General features: G+C 33.2%; 2 protein-coding genes across 5 annotated transcripts in view; one reads left to right on the top strand and one right to left on the bottom strand.

Moving 5' to 3' along the window:
* LOC145727272 (neo-calmodulin-like) overlaps positions 1-23,624 on the bottom strand; it is a 60,743-nt gene that overhangs the window by 4,719 nt on the left and 32,400 nt on the right. For 3 of the 4 annotated variants that reach the window (XM_081976804.1, XM_081976791.1, XM_081976796.1), the window contains one exon: positions 870-1,112. In XM_081976804.1, coding sequence (XP_081832930.1) covers positions 870-1,112 — 243 coding nt within the window. Of the gene's footprint in view, positions 1-869; positions 1,113-1,210; positions 1,348-23,624 lie in introns of those variants that run through there. The other variant, XM_081976815.1, reaches the window with a different exon arrangement.
* LOC145726063 (troponin C-like) lies at positions 2,719-21,257 on the top strand. The gene is made up of 6 exons (XM_081975010.1): positions 2,719-2,850; positions 5,888-5,915; positions 11,583-11,726; positions 20,403-20,522; positions 20,968-21,099; positions 21,154-21,257. Exons 1-6 carry the CDS (start codon positions 2,848-2,850, stop codon positions 21,180-21,182), a joined length of 456 nt encoding a protein of 151 aa, XP_081831136.1. The 5' UTR covers positions 2,719-2,847; the 3' UTR covers positions 21,183-21,257.

Below are 23,624 nucleotides of genomic sequence, written 5' to 3'. Positions count from 1 at the left end.
TATTTAGTAAACTTAACTGGAAGAATTTATTTATATTTGTCATGTTTATTCATGTTTGTCATCCCTTTATCTTTGTTAAATAGTTTAGTAACGGTTTAGGCTGGAAGTTTTCAATAACTGTTTAATAAAAAAATGTTTCTTTGTTTCCCAAGAATTCTGTGATCGTGTTCGATTTTTCCGATCCAATATTAAACTATCTGCTCTTTTCCGAAAAAAAGTAGAAAATGTGCAACTGTCCACATGTCCATATACAGTATCGATCCATTATGATAAGAATACAAAAACAATCCATTGCAATTATAGCAGAGGCCTTTGACAATTTAAAACAGTTCTGGGAAAATGTAAGAGAGTTGTAGAGAATTTTAGAACTTTTCAGAAAGTTCTCAGTAGCATTTCGATAGAAGTCTTTGGCACATTCAAAACGTTTCTAGAAGCTTATTACAATTTAAAACCATTCTGGGAAAGTTTGACACTTGTAGTGGCCTCTGGCACTTTTTAGAAGGTTCCCAATAGCATTTACAGATCTATGGAACGTTCATAATGGTCCTAGTGGTCTCTGGCAAATTTGAAACAGTTCTGGGACAGTTTAAGACAGTAGTTGTAGAGGGTTCTGCATCTTTTCAGAAATTCATTCTTTCAGAAAATTACCTGGCATTGCCAAAAACTATCTGACAATTGCCAGGAACCATATGGCACCGCCAGAAACTTTTAAAAAGCAAATTACATGACCCCACAAAGCCCTCATAGTTTTCCGATCATTCACCAGAAGGTTTAATTTATGTTTTGCTTTTTTGATTGACTTGAACTGAACAGTTCCTTCATAAACAAACTTTATGGAATCAGGTTATGATACAACTGGAACAACTTACCAAATCTATTGTAACAACCAAGTCATGTTGATGATGCTTCCCTTTCTTGGTTTTCTTAGTTTTCTTGCCGGCAGCATCGACTTTAGCGGGAGCTTGCTTGATGGGTTGTCCTTTTTGCTGGGCGGTCACCTGTTTTTGCGATGATTTACACGGCGTTTTCGGACCCCCTTTAGCCCCATGAGTCGGTGTTCTGGGTCTGGGTTGCGTCACGTGTCCACTACCATCTGCGGGCTTATTACGGGCCTGCAAACAAAGATCTAATTAATTCCTAATTTCAGCTATTGTTCCCAGTCGCCAGTTTTAAAGTTGAGCCACATACAATAGTTAAAAGAGCAACTTACAAAGCGCATAAAATGGAAACTTTTCTAAAGGTTGCAACATGAATGCAGTTTTAAATGCGACGGTCCCGAATGGCCTCAATCTGAAAATTCGGTTGTTGTGGGATTATCATGGCTTTTATGTCAACACTCATATTTTTAGCTGGCGCCTGGAATCAGGACCTTAAACTTCTAATTCGTTTTCAGGAATTTTTTTTTCTTCTGAAATATCGTTTTCAGGTTGTTCCAGTGCGGGGAATTTGTTTTGATATCGCTGATCGACGATATGTTTACGCGACGTTATGATCTATTTTCTGACTAATTACTTTTCATCATACGTAGTTAGACACAATAATGTGTGTGTGATAAATATGTTTTGAAAAATTCATTTTATACTCAAATAGTTGACGGATTTTAGTAAATATTTAGTTTGCTCATAACACAAATACATTCACTTAAATCTTATTGTACCATGTAACTGAAAAACAAATGGTATTTAAGTACTCAATTTTCTTAGTCCAAAAACCTTGTTGACTGAGTTATTACAAGTTTTCAATGCACTCATGAAACCGTGTAACAAGCAGTCCACCATCTTGAGCAGAACTCTTTCAAACTCTATTAACAAAACGTTAATATCTTCAAAAAAATTATACAAAGTTTTGAAAGAGTATGAGGCTACAAAATGAGGTACTAATGAGTGTAAGTTTTAAGCAAGCATTGAAGTAAATCACAATATTTAAATTGCTAACGAATCTAATTGTTATTCCACTGTTTATACAGTGTAATTTATTGAGCAAAAAAGAACATTATTCAAACATATGAATGAAATTAGAGAACTTGAGAATGAAGAGGAAAATCAAGAAACAGAAATTGGTATTTTAACAAGAAAACTTTGCTGAAAGTATACGTGGGTATATGAAGTTTTTTCCCAAAAAAAAAAACATTTTTTTGAAACCGTTTTTAAGTCCAATTTTGAAGAAAATCAAAGATTGGCAAATATGTTAGAGAAAGGCTCTGGCAGTAGTGTCAGAATCCTTTTTTACGTGTTTAGATGTCCATATCATTTTTAAGTGTTACGTATTTGCTGAGCAATTTTTTCGATCAGTCTTTCTTAAGCTATGGTTTGTGATCGAATTTGATTTTGACCGAAATAACGACGTACATTACTTTTAGGGTAAGGGCATTGAGGTTTTTTTTTTGCAAAAACGTCACTGAAACCTTATCTTTGACAGACTTGCCATTGTCTATTATCTAATTTTTATCTGCCAAACTATGGAATTTATAACTGAATCCTAACACTAAAAATAATCAAAAGTCCAAAACGTTCAACCTTCTTTAAAAAAAAAAAACAACCCTGGGAAAGTTTTATGAGTTTGCGGAACCACTCACACTGTCCACCACAAAGAAACGAGGAAGACATCAATCGGCGACCTGAAACGAGAAAATTTTTGGAATGCCTCGTCACGAAACTTTAGATCTTCTATAACCGATTGCGAATCGGATTCGGCTAAAATTAAATAGCGGGAGGAATAAAAGTGGTGTATGTACACTCTGTGTTCTGTTCCGTTTGAGGTTCTTGTTTCGTGCGGTCTCAATCCAGAGAGTTTGGTTGGTTGTTCGTTGTTGAGTGCATATTCAACACTTTACATCATCAGATAAAAATGGTCAGTGGTTTGTGTTTTTCTCTTGTGTTTGTGTCTGTGTGTGTTTGAGTATGTGTCTGTTTGAGTATGTTATGGTTATGTGTTTTCTTGCTTTTTTCACTTATGGATTTAATGATACAATGTTTTATTGATTTCTATGTTTGAAAACAACAATATTAAAAATTGTGTTTAAGGCCTACACCTAAAACACATTTTTTAATTTTCAGGGGTTTCTGTTTCTGTCAAATTTAATTTTTTTTAGATTTTTTAATTTTTTTTTCATAATAATCATTCTTATACCAACGTTTATAGTAATTGCAGAGAACAAACTTGATGTTTCTGTGGTTAGGTGACCTGAGACAAACAAGTCGAGGGGTAATAGATCTGGTGATATTGCCGGTCATTCTATTGGACTTTTTCTCACAACTCTCTGATTTGAAAACGTATCATTTATAAAATTTCCCCACCAATATTTGGGCTTCATCTTGTTGAAAATTAATTATTTGTTTAGGTTTATGCCCCAATTGACATCTAAGGAATTTTCTATTTCTTTCTAACTTTCTAATATTTCCAAGTACGTCATTAAGGTTACCATTCATAAATAAAGGATCCACAATAGATTGCTAGCATTGAAGTTTTCAAATTAATACACTATATGTATATCAGCACTTATTTCAGAAACCACCTTAGATACAAAAAAGATGTGCGATTATTATAAATATTTGTTTAGAGTAGAAGTAGAGGAGTAAATTGAATTTATGAAGACAACAGCTGCTCGACTCTGTGGAATTTGGTGACCAAACCGTACCTGGATAACCAATAAAAAAAAACAACTTATTAACCTAAACTGCTCTTAAACTGGGATGAACACGACCTAATTCTAATTGCAACCACATGGTGCGTTTTACTTCATTACGGCCCATTAACCTTAAGAGACCCAAGTTAATGGACCACCACACTTTGTTAATATAAGTGGAGAAATACCACTTCTGATACTAGTAAAAAGAAATTGTTTTAAGAACAAAACTGCATTTTTCTTTACCATAAATTTATCTTGACAGAGAAAGAAGGAAAGTTGCAATGAACTATAAACATAATTTTTTCAGCAGAAAAAGAGTGTATTGTACGTTTACATCTCTATGGAGCTGTTTTTGACTGTTTTTGCTTTAATGACAGTCCAGATTACGTCTCAAATACACAGTGATGCATGACAACTGTCAAAACCCTACTCATAGAGATGTAAAACACAATGAATGTACCTGAAACTGGTTTAAATTGTTTTAAAGAGTGTTTTGTACTTTTACATCTCTATGGAACTATTTTTGCTCTAATGATAGTCCAGATTACGTCTCAAATACACAGTGATGCATGACAATTGTCAAAACCCTACTCATAGAGGTGTAAAACACAATGAATGTACCTGAAACTGGTTGAAATTGTTTTAAACGGTGTTTTGTACTTTTACATCTCTATGGAGCTATTTTTGACTGTTTTTGCTTTAATGACAGTCCATATTACGTCCCAAATACACAGTGATGCATGTCAACTGTCAAAACGCTACTCATAGAGGTGTAAAACAGAATGAACGTACCTAAAACTGGTTGAAATTGTTTTAAAGAGTGTTTTGTACTTTTACATCTCTATGGAGCTATTTTTGACTGTTTTTGCTTTAATGACAGTCCAGATTACGTCTCAAATACACACTGAATTTGTTATAAAGAGTGTTTTGTACTTTTACATCTCTATGGAGCTATTTTTGCTTTAATGACAGTCCAGATGACGTCCCAAATACACAGTGATGCATGTCAACTGTTAAAACGCTACTCATAGAGATGTAAAACACAATGAATGTACCTGAAACTGGTTGAAAATGTTTTAAAGAGTGTTTTGTACTTTTTCACCTCCATGGTGCTATTTTTGCTTTAATGACAAACCAAGACTACGTCCCAATTAAAAATGTTCAAAGTTAGCTCATTTCATTGGCTCTCCATCGACATATAAAAGTCTTACAATAATATGTTAAATAAGTAATTTAGCATTGAACGAAAGAGTGCACCAAAAATGTTCAAAGTCTCTTGGATCAACTTTGAAGCCCTCTAGCGGCCAAACTATTTAACCAATTAGAGAGAAGAGAAGATTTTTTTTAAATAAATATTTTTTAGAAGAGGACGAGTTGCAATTTTAAAGTGTCGTTTATTTTCAGTTATGTCATCATATAAATCAATAGAAAAAGACTACTTTTCAAAATTTCGGTTATTTTTGGGATGCCTCTGGAAATATTCAGAAATTCCTGAAATTTAAAACGGCATTAAACTCCATAATGCGCAATTTTACTATAATTTAACCAACTTTGTTTCTTTAACCGTTTTTGCATGAAATTTATGATTTAAGGCTTTAAACTGAGAAAAGATTAAGAAGAAAGCTAAAAATCAAAAAAACTGCAATAATCGATTTCGTTCGATGACAGACGTATGCAGTTTTTCTCTTACAATACTGAGAATTGCTTTTCGATTAAAAACTTCCTTCAACGACGATGTTAAGTTGCTTAACACTAAAGACACGTTGAAAGATGTTATAAACTATTTTTAAGTTTTAATAAAATTCAAACCAAATTTGTTTGCAAAAAAATACTGTTTAGAATAACTACGATGCATGATTTGTTTCTATGGAATCACTAAACACCTTTTAACTAAAAAGCAAAATTATACCACTGTCGGTATTTTCTAATTGGATACTTTGTCAAAATTGGCACGGACAAGGCCATAACACTTTGCATTCCTACTTTGATTTGCCAGTAATTTAACACTGTGATAAATGGCGTTTAACAATCATCCTTTAATTCACTTGGCACGCGTTGGCCGGCACCAGAAATATTCAAATTTATCACCATCCGCTTAGCAAATAAAATTCTGGCCCATTTCGTGTCATATCACGTTTATTTTCGTAGGTGGTTTCGCATGTTTTTTGAGGGATTCCTGTTTTCCTCCCCCGTATAAAAATCTGATTATTGTTAGTTTAAATTTAGCTGTTATTCATGTTTTTTTTATGGGTTTTTCAGGCGGAGGCTGAAGATCAACAACTGCAATGTAAGTATTCTCTTGAATAGACTAATGAGAGTTTCCAAAAAACCTGTACCCGAATTAATCCACTGTCTGGTAGAACTATTTTTGTTTAAATCGTAGAAATATTTAAAAGCGAGCAAATCCAAACAAACTTTAAGGCAAAGCCCGATAATGTTGTTTTTACGTCGAGAAAAAATTCAAAATATTTTATTTAAATTACGCTTCGTATGAAAATTATTTTGAATTTAAGTGAGTATAGCAATTATTGTAAATATGTGATTCGCTAAAAATATCTTGAGGAATTTCCGTTTAGTTATTATGATTTTCTAGTTGAACTCACTTTCTAAAGTTAACTTTCTATTTGGACATAGAAAGTTTGAAAATTCTCGTTTATGCAATTTACCGGATAATAACCACAGTTGAGGAAAGTGCAGTATTCTGAAAACTTTGTAGTATTGCTCAGAGTTACAGAAGTTCTTTGAAAATTCTTTCTATTGAAAAGCAATAACATCTAAAAATAGTTTCTTGAATTCAACTTTATTTCTGTTCAGTTTTCTAACCTTACAGGGTGTCCCAAAGATGGAGAAAAGTTTTTAAGCGTATTTTGGGCATGTTAACCTGAATACTTCCTATTAATCAGGGATTGATAGACGTTCATGAAAAACAAAACGTGATTTTTTAAAATTTTGTTTAGCTAGGTCATGAGTCCTGATCTATCGATCTAATGTTTTTACTCAAAAAGTGGTATCAAGTTTGATGTTTTAAATTAGTGTGGAGCAATACAATTTCAGAATCGATCGATCGAAATAATCGCTTTGAATAATCGAATGATCAGTCGATTGATCGATTATGAAGTACTAAGACACAAACAACCTAAAATTGAATTATACATAAGGCAATACAAAAATGAAAACAAGATGAAAATATAAATTTTGTTTGGAACCTGGGTAAATACTAAAATATTTAACTTATTCATTAATGAAATAGAAATATTTGTCTCTATACAGATTTAGAAAAAGAAATTCGCCAGATCTGTTTATTTTGATCATATTTCAGTCTGACATAAACTTGGAAACTGTCAATCTATACCATTCCATAAAGCTATCACACTATACAGGGTATCCCATAAGTAATGGTAAATAATTTAATAGAGGATTTAAGGAACCAAAATAATTCGATTTAGCACAACTTACCTCAGACGAAATGTCAACGAAAACAGAAATACAGGGGGTCAAAGTTATTTTTTTAAAATGGTATTTTTTTAATTACTCATGAATAACTTGGAGTTTCTTCTCTTCGATCTAACTTTAAATCGACCTAACCGAATATCTGTTTTCCAATATCTTCTTGCCAAAAAAGGTATACCTAGTAAGTATCCCAAAAAAAAAACGGTTTTCCAATTTTTTGCAATTAAAATATTGACCTCAATGAAAATAACAATTGAAACAACTGTCTATTATTGTTCCGAAATGTCTCAACGGCATTTTAAGTTGAAATTAATAACTTGCTTTGGTTATCTATTATTTCTTCATACACAAAATGCTTCAGGTAAAAATCTGGATGACCAATTTTCGAACTTGGTGCTGGTCATGACTCCGGGCCAATTCAACAATTCAGAAAATTTTTGTTTAAGTATTTTCTCACTTTTAATGAGAAATGATCTAAGGTTCCATCCTCCAAGAAGATTATAAATTGCAATCATGTTTGACACCAAATACTTTAATTGCAAATATCTCGTAAACTGTTGATCTTAAGGATGCCAACTAAGTATACCTTTTTTGTTAAAAAAATATTGGAATACCGATACTCACATTTCAGTTGTCGCCTTACCAGAAAAAAGTTAGAGTGATTTTAAAGCAAATCACTGGTGACCTCTATAAGCTGGCTTAAAACTGAGTAGATAATCAAATTTGGCACCCTCGAAAACCCTCGAATACCTAATTTTAGCAAAAAACTCCATAGGAAGAACGTGTTAAGTAAAAAAATGCATTTTAAAAAAATAACTTTGACTCCTTGTATTTCTGTTTCTGTTGACTTTTTGTTTGAGGTAAGTTGTGCTAAATCGAATTATTTTGACTCCATAAATACGTCATATTATTTACCATTACTATACAGTATACTAGTACAATATAAAGGCAGTAAAATCAGAACGAATCATATTGAATGCTTGTTTATAGGTCTATGAATACAATTTTGACGTACGAATGTATGTTTTGGACCGAATTTAATGGCTACTGGCAAAATCGGATCCACAGAGCTATTAAACTAAAACAATCACTTAAAAAGCGTTTAAATTAGTGAAACTCTGTTAAATGTACTTTATAGCTTCATAAGTTAAATTTTGATAGGTAGAGCTCGAATCAGATGAGAAAAGGCCACCGCATCATCAATGACGCAGTTTTTAAAACTATTTCTTTCTCCTTCTACAGTTGCCGTCGCATTAGATATAATCAGAGGCGTCCTATTAAAATATTCCCGAAAATATATTGTTAAGCGGTCAAAAAGCCACTTGGCAACGTAGTACGGTTTTTACTTGGACACAATTAAAACAGATGCGGCAGCGGCCAGGTATATTTGGACCTTTTTATATGCTTTTACTAGCCGGCACTCTAAACGGTGTTGCCAAGTTTAAAAAAATGTAGTGGCGGACAGGGAGACTTAGGGGGTTAGGTTAGGTTCCGTTTTAGTCTGGTGTTTTGGTTGTATTGTTGATGGTCGCAGTTGAAGTTCACATAGTGTTATGAATAAAAAACGTTATTTTGTCAAAATGTCTTTCAAAAAGGTTGGAAAGAAAGGTGTTATCATATACAGCCAAGGCCGTGAAATCGTCAGTAACGTCTTACAATTTATGAAGAAAGAAGCAGAAGGAGTTTCCATTCCTTTGAAAAACTTGTTGTCTTTTATTTTCTTTATTAAAAACGACGAAAATGTTTCATTTTACTGATAAAATAATAGCACGCCACTGACTGGCTGCAACAACTTGGAAAGTAACGAGAGCAGCAATATTTAAAGCGAGACGTACAGAGATCGTGACATCATCGTTTGATGACGCCTGTGGCCTTTTCTTAGCTGATTCGAGCTCTAATACCTGTATTTTGGGACAAACTTAAATTTGCCACGATAATGGTGACATAAAGCTATAAAACTTAGAAACCTGCTTAAAAGTTTAAAAGCCCTGTTATAATTAATACAGTTGTTGTTTATAGGTCCATGAGTAGACAAGTTTGGGCAGTCCTGATCTGTTTATTTTAAGCATATTTCAATCTGTCAAACTTGGAAATCTTCAAAAGTAGATAAAAAACACGAAAAATCTCTAATTCATCATACAGCGTGTGCATTCCAAATTCCATCACCTTTTTTCAACTGTTTGTAAATAGCAGCGTCTCATAATTTTTATTTTTGGTTAAAAAACGCGGGTATGAATCAAGCTCGTATTTTTTAACAGTTTATTTATAGCAACAAACAGTTAAGTCAGCCTCTCAGTTGTTTATAACATAATCAATTACCAATTCCAACGCGATGATGGAGAGCAAACCTTGACACGTTTCAATTTGAACAAAAAATTGCAACCTTAAAATTAGACATTGATCGTTTTAATCTAGAACAGTCAGAAAAGACTTTAGTATTTATTGTGTTATTTGTTTTTATTTATTTATTTTATTGTCATCTACGTTATACATATATTTTTAATATCTTACAATAATCTTTACAAATTATTTAACAAGAAAAGAATAAGAAGAAATTATTTTTCAAGTTACCTAGTAGAGTTTCATATTGAAATACCTACTTCTAGTTGGAAGATTAAGATTATGTAGAAAAAAAATGTTAGATTAAATGATAATAGTATAGTGAAAAATTCGTTTAGTTCCTTTGTGTATTTAATGAGTTGTTTGTTAAAAATTGAAATTTTCAAAAAGTTATCTTTTATAGCTTTCGAAATATCGACCGTGATAATTCCAGGTGGGACACCCTGTATGTATCTTTTGTTGTCTTTTAGTTGTCTGTTCACACAAACTCTCGAAATTTGTGTCTCATATTATAATTTTGATTTTCTGTATCATTTATAATTATTATTAGGGTCCGGTTTTCTAGAAATTTTGCTTTTTGTAAGTAATGAAAGCAACTAATCTTTGACATCTAATGTGAACAATTTACGCAAAAACACGTCATTTGACAGATTTTTGTGCTTATTTGCTGCTATTTTTTGTATGGTTTAATTTGCATAGGTTAATTTACAATTGCAATAACTATATTAGACATATTATTAAAGATATTGAAGGCTTCTGAAAGACAAAAACATACCAATTATCTGTTGCAAAATGGGTAAGTATCAATTTACAAATTTAAACTGACCAAATAATTTCCATATGCTAAGTAATCTAAAAAAATTTTTTAAAACATTCCAAAACACTAGAGATGCTCCAAAATGCCTTTCAAAAGCTTACAAAATAGCATTGAAGCTTCCAAAAGCTTTTCAACTTATCTATAAAAGCTCTCAAAAGATTTCAAGACAGTCTAAAAGCTTCTGTATGCTTCTAGCTGAGTTTAACAGCTTTCAAAAGTTTCTAGAACCGTCTACAAGGTTTCAAATGCTTTAAAAGCCGACCAGAACTTTCAATGCTTTTTAAACTGTTCAAACATTTTCCAAATGCTCCTAAAGTAGTCTAAAAAAGTTTTAAAACAAGTTTCTCAAGCAGTCGAAAGCCTTCCTAAACAGTCTAAAAGCCTTCAAAAGTTTTCAGAACACTCTAAAGGCATCCAAATGATCTTCAACTAGTCAAGAGGCTCTCAAAAAATTTCAAGGCAGTCTAAAAGCTTCCATAAGTTTGTAGAACCGTCCATAAGTTTTCAAATGCTTTAAAAGCAGTCCAAAACCTTTATATTACCAATGTTATTTAAACTCTTTATATTATAACCAATGTTTTTTAAACTCTCAAGTCTAAAAAGATTTCAAAATACTACAGAAACTCCAAAATGCTTCTAAAACAGTTGGAAGCCATTCAAAACAATCTAAAAACTTCCAAAAGCTTTTAGAACAGTCTAAAAGATTCCAAATGCTCTTCTTAAACTAGTCTAGAACCTCCCAAAATATATCAAGAGAGTCTATAAGCTTCCAAGAAGTTCTAGAATAGTTTAAGGATTTTCAAATGCCTCTAAAGCATTCCAGAACCTTCCATATGCTCTTTAAACTCCAAAAATCTTCCAAATGCTTCTAAAGTAGTTCGCAAAAATTTTCAAAACAATCTAAAACCTTCCGTAAGTTCTCTGTCGCATCTCTGAAAGAATTTTGTGCTTTTTTAAAGCTTTTTTTCAGATTTTTATGCTATTTTGCGGAAAAAATTTTTGCTTTTTTTCCCGATTTTAGTGCTTTTTAATCCGGACTCTAATTAATATAAATCAAAATTGCCTACCACTAAAAATATTATGCTAGCGTTGATGGCTAAAAACTTCATATTTCATATTTTAAACATGAAACCTCAAAAAGACGAAAATCCTTTCACTTTAATGATCGTAAAGCCAACTATCTCTTAAAACTCATACCGAGGCATGGCAAAAATATAAAAATTCAATTTATAGTCAGCGACAGGTGTTAATATTGACACTTATTTACAAAGGCAAGTGCACTCGTAAAATCTACGCCGTAAATTTGATATTTCCGAGCTCTAAACACAATTTGTGTCCCTTTTATAGTGCTTAAAAGGGCCTTCTCCATGTTCGACACGGCGAAAAGGGGAAGCATCGAAAAGGAGAAAGTTAGAACCATTCTAACCACTCTGGGACATTCCTACGATGACAAAGAGCTGGAACAGATGCTTTCAGAAGAAGATCCCGAAGGTGAGTTTTGCACGATTGTTTCACTCGCACTAAAACGATTTGACAAAACGCTTTTGGGGATAATATAAAGCGATAAAGAGATTACGAAAGTCATCCGGTGACTAAGCTGAAATTTCAGACCTAACTTAAATATATCCTCAAAGCGCACACATTTATCAATTTCCAAAAGATGATTGAAGGATGTGCTAAAGTTTTATTGAAATTCATGGCTTGTAGCCGCAAACAGTGTAGGAAAATGGCCAAATATTTGGTTCAAAATATAAATTTCCTTTACGCTTTGATAAATGCCCCCGTGTGTGCAGCATTAGACAACACTATAATTGAAATTCTCTTCTGAAATATTACAGTTGTCGATGCGAAATTTCTGAGTTGCAATCATTCTCAATTCGCGTAAACGGAAATAACGTTATTTACGTTGGCTGTTGCCATTTTAAAACAATAGAATAAACTAGATGCTACAAAAAAAGAATGTCGAAAGAATAAAAAAAAAATGAAAGTAGATGTAGATCAAACTTTATGTGCATTATTTTCTTGAAGTTTTGTATGAAAAACCTGATTCATTCTATAATAATACCCACCCTATATAAGTATAATAAAAATGTCAAAAAAGGTGTGGTTAGCACTGACAGCTTCGATAGTTATTTTACAGTTACAGGGTGATTCACATAGTTCGTGGACTTAAAATGTTCTTTTGATCATCATAATTCCTGAGTGCACTTCGCCGCGTGACGGCTCCGAGACAATTTCTGAGATTGGTCAGAACTTCTCAAAGTTTAAATGTTTAACCATGGCTGATATTAAAGGATATGAAAAATGTAGCAGGAGGTGTGGAGGAAGTCTTGTGTGATGTATGTGATGTAGCCTGTGATCGTCTGCTTAATATTGTAAATACGTCTCTGTCAAGTGGAAAATTTCCTGAGCGGTGGAAAGAATCAATGGTTGTTCCTGTTGCTAAGGTCACAAATACAACTCAGTGTCATGAATTTAGACCAATAAACTCCGGAGAGGTTTATGAAAAAACGTTGGAAACAGCAGTAAAAATTCAGTTACAAGATCATTGTGATAGGAATAGCATTGTTGTGGAGAACCAATCGGGCTTTCGTGAGCGTCATTCTTGTGAAACTGTTGTAGTTAATTGATGTGATATTTTTAAAAGAGAGTTAGTCGTTGGTAACTTTGTGTTGGCGGTGTTCCTCGATTTTAGGAGAGAGTTCGAGACAGTTGACCCCAAAATTTTAATAAAAAAATGGCATTGCATGGGTTTGAGCGGTACGGTTCTGGGATGGGTCGAGTCTTATTTGTCTAACAGACATCAAAGAGGAAAGTATAAGAATAGCATGTCTGAACCGTTGTGTGTTCAGCATGGAGTACCACAGGGAACTGTCTTGGGGCCATTGCTGTTCTTGCTTTATGTCAATGACATAGTTGGGGCTGTGGATCGGTGTTGCATCGAGCTGTTCGCAGATGATACAATGATTTACATATCTGGGAGTAACTTGAATCTTATGCAGACGAACGTAAACAACGATTTGGAAAATATACCTATTTAGATGGTTATGTAAAAATAAGCTTAGTGTCAATCCACTCAAGTCAAAGTTTTGTCTGTTTAGGAGAAAAAGTAGGTTGAGAAACGTCTCCTTGGAGCAGCTCGATGTAATTATGAATGGCACCAGGATTAGGTGCGAAAGTCAAATAAAGTATCTGGGAGTAATTTTTGATTCCGAACTGAAGTTTTATGCCTACGCTGATTATATAACTCGAAAATTTTCAAAGAAGGTCGGCTACTACTGTATAACTGTATTGCGGCCCCTCATCTCAAGTTTTGTTCTGCTCTTTTGTACGGTCTACCTGGTTTTAAGATAGATCAGATCCAGATTGTGCAAAATCGAGCAATGAGGTGCATATTGCGATGCAACAGGTATACTCCCGTCGTAACAATGTCCACGATTTTAAGCATGTTACCTGTCCAGAAAATGATTGTGTTTGCCGTTCACGTGTTTGTGTTTAAATTAAAAAACCACCCTATACAGGGTAATTCAAATTCGACCCTCACCATTGGGATCTCAGAAACCATAAGAGATACGAGAAAGTTTAAACTGGGGCAAAGTTGCGCAATACAAAGCTCAACCAAATGCAGTTTTAAAAATTTCGATTTTCCGAGTACTTCCGAAGATATCCGAAAAAAACTGAAAATTAGATTTTTTGTTTTTATTTATTTCTAACCTTATTTGAAGAGATATCCCAAAACTAAAAGCATCTTTTCATTGCCACTTTTTCCTAGCTATTCGATGATGGATTCAAATTTGCCACACGACGTTTCGTTTTCTGTCAGTCATCATCAACTTTCTTTTTTCTTATGGGCGCCATATTGGATTTTTAGCCCACCAAATAGTACGTTTTATTCTGATTTTAGTGATGTATAATAACTTATGATTTGCTTCATAAATAACAAAATAATTCAATAAAAACTATTTTTACTTTAGTTATTGGCTTTGAGTTAATGGGCCGTTTTAAAAAATGTCATTGTTTGACAGTACTTGTCAAACACGATAATTCGGACGATCATTAGAGCGTCAGTCATAGTTAAAAATGTATCTAGAAAAGAAACCCCCGCAGAAAATGTTATTATTATACAAGCATTGCTGAACTATTTAGGTTAATCAGAAAAAGAGATTTGTTAGCATTATCTCTAACTTAAAAGGCTTATTTATGTTTCCATCATTTTAGGAACTTCATTTTTTGCCAAATTTCAATTTTTTATAATGTTAAGTGCAAGTTTATAGTTATTTATTTTGGAAGTGACAAACCATTTTTTATTCATTCATATTTATTCGAGTGAATAAACCGGTTTAAGTCACGTGTCATACAGTATTTTATTAAATTTCGACTTCTTATATTAAAAAAAAAATCTAAAATCACAGTTCTATTAAATTTGCATCGCGCCTCGTAGATGTAACATTGATGTTTGTTTGTTTACATCTGTAAATAGGCGAATGTCATTCAGAGTGATTTAATAGTTACTTTGCAGCAAGTGACTTAAATCATTTTTTATTTACGAAAACTAGGTCCACAAGTGGCCTAAGCTCTTCGAGTGAATAAACCGGTTTAAGTCACGTGTACACTTTTGTGACTAAGTATGTTCAGGCCAATTGCGTGTGACAAGTACTACCAAGTAATCTTCATAAAACGTTTCATTAACTCAAAGCTAACTAAGGTAAAATCTCTAAAAGCTCTAATGATCGTCCGAATTATCGTGTTTGACAAGTACTGTCAAATAATGACATTTTATGAAACGGCCTATTAACTCAAAGCCAATAACTAAAGTAAAAATAGTTTTTATTGAATTATTTTGTTATTTATGAAGCAAATCATAAGTTATTATACATCACTAAAATCAGAATAAAACGTACTATTTGGTGGGCTAAAAATCCAATATGGCGCCCATAAGAAAAAAGAAAGTTGATGATGGCTGCCAAAAAACGAAACGTCGTGTGGCAAATTTGAATCCATCATCGAATAGCTGAGAAAAAGTGGCAATGAAAAGGTGCTTTTAGTTTTGGAATATCTCTTCAAATAAGATTAGAAATAAATAAAAACAAAAAATCAAATTTTCAGTTTTTTTCGGATATCTTCGGAAGTACTCGGAAAATCGAAATTTTTAAAACTGCATTTGGTTGAGCTTTACATTGCGCAACTTTGCCCCAATTTAAACTTTTTCGTATCTCCTATAGTTTCCGAGATCCCAATGGTGAGGGTCGAATTTGAATTACCCTGTATATGCAAGCGGATCAAGTCTTTTAACGAAGTCCACAGTTACAGCACGAGAAACTGTTCTGATTTTGTTTTGAGTGGAAATTGTAGACCAACACATATGTTCAATTCAGTATTGTACAAAGGCCTTCAAGATTTTAATATGTTGCCCAATGTAATAAAAAACTGTGATAATTTCAACAATTTGTCAAATCAATGTTGTAATTTAAGTGCTTTAGCTTGTTTTTGTATAATGTTTTTACTTTTAATTCGTTACTTGTTTTTAAAGAGGTCCATATTTGTCCATTTTATTTATTTTATTTTTACATTAATTTTAATATTTTTATATTTGCATGATTTGTCATTGTGTTTATTTTTATAGCTACATGTTAATAAATACCATTATTATTATTATCACTTTTTTTAGAAATATTACAGAGAAAGGGTCAAATAATTGAGTAATTTAATAATAAAGACAGATTGGACTGAATTGAAAAAGTACAGAGGAATTACGCCCTCTCAAAATCTTTTTTTTTAAATATTTTGGTGCAAATCGTTTCGAATATACATATACTGAAAAAAATCCTGTCTTCAGTCCAGAATTAATTGGTACAATTAATGAAGGATGGTACAATTATTATTGAAATTTGCATAGTGGTTAAGATCTATTTTTGCTAAGATACTCTTTTTGTCTGCTAAACGAAACACCTGAAATTTTCAAATCTTGTTCGTTCCAGTAGCAATTTAGTAGTTTTCTGTCACTTTGTGCTTTAAACCCTTTCAAACTTAATCGGCTTGACAGATCCGTCAAAATGACACTGATTAGAAGTTCAGACTTTCAGCTGTCAGGAAGAATACACATTTTCAGATTACGCCGTTACAGAGCAAGCAACAACAAATTATAGGAACTGTAATTTTTTATAAACAATTTTTTTTTGGAGCAGTTGCGTCCAGCCGCTTGAAACATGAAATTTTTATTACTCGAAATAATTAAACTCACGCCCTCGAAACTAAAATACAACATTCTAAAATAAAATTATTATTTAGGACGAACGTTCCAAAATTGTTTATACGATTTTGTAAATGCTTCACCTACATTTGGAACAGCAACATAGATAAATGAGTGGTTCAAGTTAATGACATCGCATCAAAAACAACAAAATGCTTTTCACACTAGGCGGAAATGTGGATTTGGACAATAAACATAAAGCAGGAGTTAGACAACGTCCAGGTGAAAATTATCCGTTTGTAAGGAGTGATGACACTCAAAGCGTTTAAATAAATTTATCAAATGTCCCTAGGATGGTCATTTTAACCTCAAACAGAATCACGTGATCTTTGAAATTTGAATTTCATTTGCGCACGTCCTTAAAAAAAACTATATCATTTACTGGAATCAGCTTAAAAAGAGCTATCCAATGAATCAATAATACAGTGTGTCCATAAATTATGGTATAGATTCGAATAAAATTCAGGGAATTATTTTTCAGAAAAATGCTCGGACACGTATGTTATTATTTTTTTCGACGACTTACTTTGAAAGTACCTCATGTACGCTTCCATTTAGAAGCAGAAAGGGGTTATTTGCCGCGCGCGAGCAGAAAGAGAGATTTTCTGCTCTAGAGCGTTTTCGCTTTCTACTAACAATCTACTCACCAACTTTTTTCGGCGTTTCCATAACAACGCTTGACATACCTGTTTGAAATAACCACATTCCGTCAAAGTGATTTATCGGTGACAATGAGTTCGAGCGACGAAAATGATGTGAGTTGTCCTTCTAATCCACCCCACAGCAGTCGTCGAAAAAATATCGTCTATATTTCGAGCCAAAAGTACTTTTGCCGCTTTTACATGATTGCAGCGTTCGGCTTCGCCTCAAGCTGCAAATTTCATGTGCAAGCGGCAAATATATACTTTCCGCTCTTAATATAGAATATACTATTATAGGCGCATTTTTTGAGGAAAAAATTTGATGTACAGGGTGTCCCAAAATTGAGATATGACCTTCATATCTCAATTTTGGGATGAGAGAGATTTTCAAATGAGAACCCCCATTTTTTGTTGCATTTATGGATTTTACGTGAAGCTCTAAGAATTTTTCATGTATCCTATATCGATATTCAGCTGTTTTCGAAAAAATAACGGTTGAAAAATACAACATGTTTTATTGAAAATAGTGTTCAACTATAATAAAAAACAGTAATTAAAAAAATAATTATTTTCTTATTATTAAATTAAATTCCTAATTTTTTCGTGCAGTTTTTTCAAAAATTGGCCTTAACTAGCTTATTTGACAGTTGACGACCAAAAGTGATTGAAATAAAAAAATAGCTCAGATCGTGGGCTTTCCAAAAATATGTCCATTTAAGTTAATCGGTGGCACCGTTTGGCCGCTAGAGGTCCTCAAAGTCAAGCATCACAAAACTTCTAATAACCAGTTTTGCTTTAACCTAGAATAACTTAATTATTTTAGCAGTTACGACAAAATGTCACTGAAGGTAAAATATAGTCCAGACCAAAGGCTTTTCAACGGTGTATTCAAAAAAGGGGATTGGTGTGATAGTTTGACCGCTAGAGGGCATCAAAATCAACCTTTTTGACAACTTTGCTTTTAACACAGTTTTTGAGATAATTCCCGGAAATTAAAAATGGTTTTTCACTTTTTTGAGACACCCTGTACTCAGCCGCTAATCTGAGACACCCAGACATCCATTTTACCATAACTGTCTTTTTTTTTGCTCGGTTTTGGGGATGACCTGAAAATTATGTCAATTTTCAGTGCGTGGCACCTATAAAAATGAGATTTTTATTAATGACAATTTTTGTATCATTAACCTGAAGGAATTTAGGTAGTGAAAGTTTATTTTAAAAATCTCTAAATAAATTCAAAGGTACCACCCTTTAAATTTTTTGACAATTTTTGTTTTTTATTTTTTAAGGACAGACGGTGCTTGGTACCAAAAAAAGTGCATAGAAGGTAATAACGCGTCGAGGTGCGTTTGTGGTAAAAATTTCAGACCTCTAACTTGAAGCGTTCCTGAGATATTTCGAAAAAACTACAAAACACCAAGGTTAACTTTGACGCCCTCTAGCGGCCGAAACGGGAAACTTAGCCGTGTTACTAGCTTTCTTTTGTTATGGGCTCGTATATACAGGATGGTTCAAATGAGCGAGTTATTAACGATTTTCTGGAAAAGCGCAGGAAAATTTTGCTCAAATTAGGAATTTCTGCTCGATTTGAGGAGCGGCCAATCAAGATATGCTATATTAAAAATAACCAGAAATTTACGTAAAATCCATAAATGCAACAAAAAATAGGGGTTCTCATCTGGAAATGTCAACTAGAAGGTTGTATTTTAATTTTGGGACACCCTGTATATTTAATTTTTGTCGCAAAAAATGCGCGTTTAATAGTATATTACGTAACGTGCTGTAAGAAGCATTTTACGGCGAGTGTGTAATTCCATGAGTGCGTAAAATGCCTTAGAGCACGTGTGACGTACTATACTTTACCTACGACCAAATGGAAAGTCCTGTTTTCGCAATCTATATAATTCAGAGTAACTTTTCATTAAAAAAGTATATTTTCAACGTATTGACATCATATTTGTATTAATCATAGGTATTATACCACTAAAGAAAAAAAAATAACGTAATAAAAAAAATTCACAAATCATGTTACTTAAATAATTATTAGTGTTGTTCTTGAAATGATTATTTATGGTGACATTACAGTTATTAAGAAGAAAGGGAAAACATTCAGTAATATTACTTGATGTGTAATATATTGCAGATAACTTATTGCGGATAATATTTTAGACGAAGTGGTAGTTACTTCAAACTGTATGAACAATGCATTACGCGATGATCTCAATCTAATATACTCTGATAAAGGAATAAATGTAAACAAAATCAATTTTTCCCAGCATTAGAGCGATAGTTTGTGGCCAATCTTAAAACTGTGCGCTTTTTTTACAACTGTGCGTTTTTTCACAACTGTGCGTAAAGAGGTTTATTACGTAACGGAAAACTATGCGTAATTAGCTATTTACACTGAGGTCGTAGGTAAAAATAATAACATACGTGTCCGTGCATTCTACTGAAAGATAGTTCCCTGAATTTTAATGGAATTTATTCCATACTTTATGGACACACTGTACAGTGTGTTCCATAAGAAATAAAGTGACTTACGTCAACAACTTCAAAGTTAAAATCTCTGTAGGAAAAAAGCGACTGCGCTAATGGAATCTACGTAAGAAAACAACAACTTAAATGACACTTGAAGAATCAAATATGGCCAATTTTCAAAAATCTTTTGTCTATCCAAAACCCAAGAAAGCCCAATTCTGATTGGACCAGCAGACTAAACTCGAAAATCGAGCTCGCAAATGCACCGTGTCATGTCACAATAGCAAGTAATAACACTCGTGTTCAAATTGCTCAATTGAACTCAATTCAGATTGAGAGACACGTAACTAAAATTTACAATATAACTCATTTGACCTTGTCAAAAATGTGTACTGTAAAATATGGTTACCTCACTGCCTAGTAATGTACTTAAATTTCAAACAATGTCATTATCCAACACGAGGACGCTGATAATACGCCACCAAAGACGTTCCCATTCCGGCTAATGAGCTCATTTAATAATCCAGATATTATTCGTTACCCTGGCAAAACTCCAGATAAATGTTGCCCAAGTAATTGGATCGGACTGAAGCAGCGTCCCTAACCATTTTATTAGGGGTGTTTTCAAAGCGACATACAAATTGAAAAAAAAATTAATTGTTTTGGTAACGCGACAAAGTAGGAAGCGATCACAAACATTTGCCAAGTTTTTGACACAGTTTTAGCGTACGCTCGAAAGCGGATAATTAAATTGTACCTTGATGATGTTGGCACATTACGAAAATATTGTGATTTCAGGAACTGGCACCGTGGACGTGGACGCTTTTTGTCGCGTAGCCTCACATTTTCTGGAGAATGAGGACGAGGAGGCTTTGCAAAAGGAACTGAAAGAGGCTTTTAGACTGTATGATAAAGAAGGTAATTTCTAATAATTTCAAAAATTGTGAAAGTGTGTGATTCATTTTTCAAAAGTTGAGGCGTAGTCAGAAAAACTGTGGATAGGTGTGATTTATCACGTTATAGCTTTGACCCAGAAAAGGGCTTTATTTCTTTGATATTATCTCTGCTAACTTTCAACTCCATCAAGACTGGGATTTGATAAATTACCCCGCGAGAATAACACCACAATTTTGATTGCAACCAATCCTTGAATATTTATGAAATGATAAGATAAATGTCATAGTTTGGATAGTTTTTGCAAATTTAATACTAACGGTGTTGCCTGAGTTCTAGAAAAAGATTGCGTTTGTATATTTTATTTAATTACTTGGACATTTTTAGCGACGATCTTGAATTTTTATATTTTTAATAAATACTTTTTGAGAGCAACAATGGCGCACTCATACAAAACATCACTTTACAGGAAATGGGTATATTCCTACATCCAGTTTGAGAGAAATATTAGCTGCGCTAGATGATCAACTGACCGGCGATCAACTTAACGAAATGATCGCCGAAATTGACAGTGACTCTTCTGGAACCGTCGATTTTGAAGGTAAACACCACAACCATGATGAGTATTCAAAAATTAATAACAATTTTTTTACAGAATTTATGGAAATGATGACTGGAGACTAGAGCCTTCGCAACTATCACTACTCTATTAATGAAAGTTATGTTTAAATCAAATAAATTTTGTTATTTTTAGGTTTTTATACTGCATTTTCTTTCTAAAGTAATCACAAAGAGCAAAGGGTATATTTATACCACGAAACTCAAATTAAGTGAAATAGGCGCTTTAAACTTTGCCAAAATTAGAAAAATGTAATTTTTTTGTCAAATTTTTTTTGTTGCAATGCTCCTATTTACACCAATAAACCACCTCAAATTAGGTAAAGTAAGCAAAAAAAATCACTTTAAATTTTCTAATTTTTCAAAAAAATTGAGGGGGTATTAGGGTTTTTTTTTAAGTAGGTACTTTCTTAAATTCAATATCTTGGTAACGTGAGGAGCTAGAGAAGCGAGTTTTGGCTCGTTTTGTAGTTTTTTTTATCGTTTTTCTAATGGCGGATTTAGCGAAATTGACAGGAATTCAAATAAAAAAGTTATAATCCTTCAAAAAATTAAAAAAATGTCATTTTTGGTCAAAAGGGGAAATTTAGCAAATTTTTATTTTGCTCCATAAGGGTTCCAATGCACAGCAAAGGGTATATTTATACCAAAGAACCTTAAATTAGGTAAAATAAGCACAAAAAATCACTTTAAGATTTTTAATTTTTCAAAAAAATTAAAATAATGGGGACTAAGATTTGGTTTTTTTTAAGTACTTTGTAAAATTCAATATCTCGGTAACGTGAGGAGCTGGAGAGGCCACTTTTGGCTTTTTTGAAAAAAATTGAAAGAATGGTATTAGGGATCTTTTTTGAAGCATTTTTTATAATAATCTAATATCTCATTAACATGAAGAGATAGAGAGTTTTGGCCCGTTTTGTAGTTCTTTTTACCCTTTTTCTCATGGAGGTTTAGCGAAATTGATAGGAATTCAAATAAAAAACACAGACACAGAGTCACCTAAATTGCACGTAAAAGTAAAATAATTTTCATCAAAAAGCTCTGAAAATTAGCTAACCGGTGCTTCTATAACCAAATGTCGTCTTACATTCCCTATAAAATAGCTGATAATGACTTTTGTTAAATTCCCCAATTTAAACTTTTAGGTTAGGTGGGTTAACTTTACATAGTACAAGAGAATCCGGACAGTGACCTTTTTAGCACTAATTTGGACTAAAAGTGGCGAGAAATGTGGAAGTTAAATTCTACCCTTGAGTCGGGTTCATACATATTTCATATGGGTTGTTAAATTCGCCCTTTACAATTTCAAATCAGACGTCGAACTTTGGGTAGTTGTTTCGCTATCTGTGACAGATAAATCCTTAACTGTAAAATTTCAATTTGCTTTCCTAGATCGTAGCCGACGGTAATCAATGCGGTTGGATGCTCTAACGTATTGATTCCTCAGCTAATCTGGTTAAATGTTTTTGCAATACACTTAAGGAATCGTGTCGTAATTTGTTCAATTCATTGTGAATTCATGAAAAATGGAGTACAGCACAAGAAGTACTTCAGGGATCTAACTCTTTTTAAGAACCAGAAAAAATAAATTTTGATAGGAGACTTTTGGTTGGTATTGCTTAGTGTGCACAGTGTAGAATCCAGGATGAACCAACAGAAAAAGTACAGTGTATGCATATTTTGCGACTTTTTGTGAAACAGTTTTAGCCTACTAAATTCTTCAATGTGTTTCAAAACGACCTGGGTGCGTATTCTTGAAACGAGGAAAAGGAATTGTCAAGAGAAAGACCTGTAGAATGTGACAGAATCTTCTGTCAAATTCTATCAACACTTCTCTTGAGAATTTCGTTCCTTGCTTTCAAGAATAGGTTCCCTTTGGGGGGGGGGGGCCTTATTAACACCCTGAAATAAACTAAAATCTGTGTATTTCCACCTGTTTCAAGATTTATCTGTGTACTTTGTAGGCATTAAGCTATAAATTTTAAGACAGGTCTTCCAACCGTCTAACGGATTGGGTGAAATATGGAGATGTTGCGATCAATGTAGGGCAAACCTAAATCTTTTTACTTTGAACGATTTTGGCCCTTTTTCCGTTGGGCGCCTTATAATCACTTCTCTGATAACCTATTTAAACATCTTCGGGAGTTATTTTTCGGCTCCCACCTTTACGTCTTCCATTATTCACCTGATATGAGACTTTTGGAAAAAAGTGGCTCTTAACGTGGAAAATTTACGAAACCAATTTTGGTCATCGTCGAACGGGCCGAAATCCATTAAATTTAATTGCCCAAAGCTTTTAGCCAGAGATCGATATAATGACATCAAACAATAATTATCAAGAAGGACGATCCAAAAAGCCAAATTGCATCCGAAGGAACATAAAAGTTCAATTTTGATTTTGATTTTACAAGAGGATTTAGAAGAAATTGAATAGTTTCAATTCTAGTGCATCATGGGGTAGTATAAAGGATTATACTTTATTGAGACTCATTAAATTTGACTGAAAAT

Source organism: Ips typographus, linkage group LG1 (assembly GCF_016097725.1).
Source record: "Ips typographus isolate SLU linkage group LG1, UJ_Ityp_2.0, whole genome shotgun sequence".
NCBI classification, from domain to species: domain Eukaryota; kingdom Metazoa; phylum Arthropoda; class Insecta; order Coleoptera; family Curculionidae; genus Ips; species Ips typographus.
The sequence above is the reverse complement of the archived record's forward strand: the minus strand, read 5'-3'. Positions and strand labels throughout refer to the sequence as shown.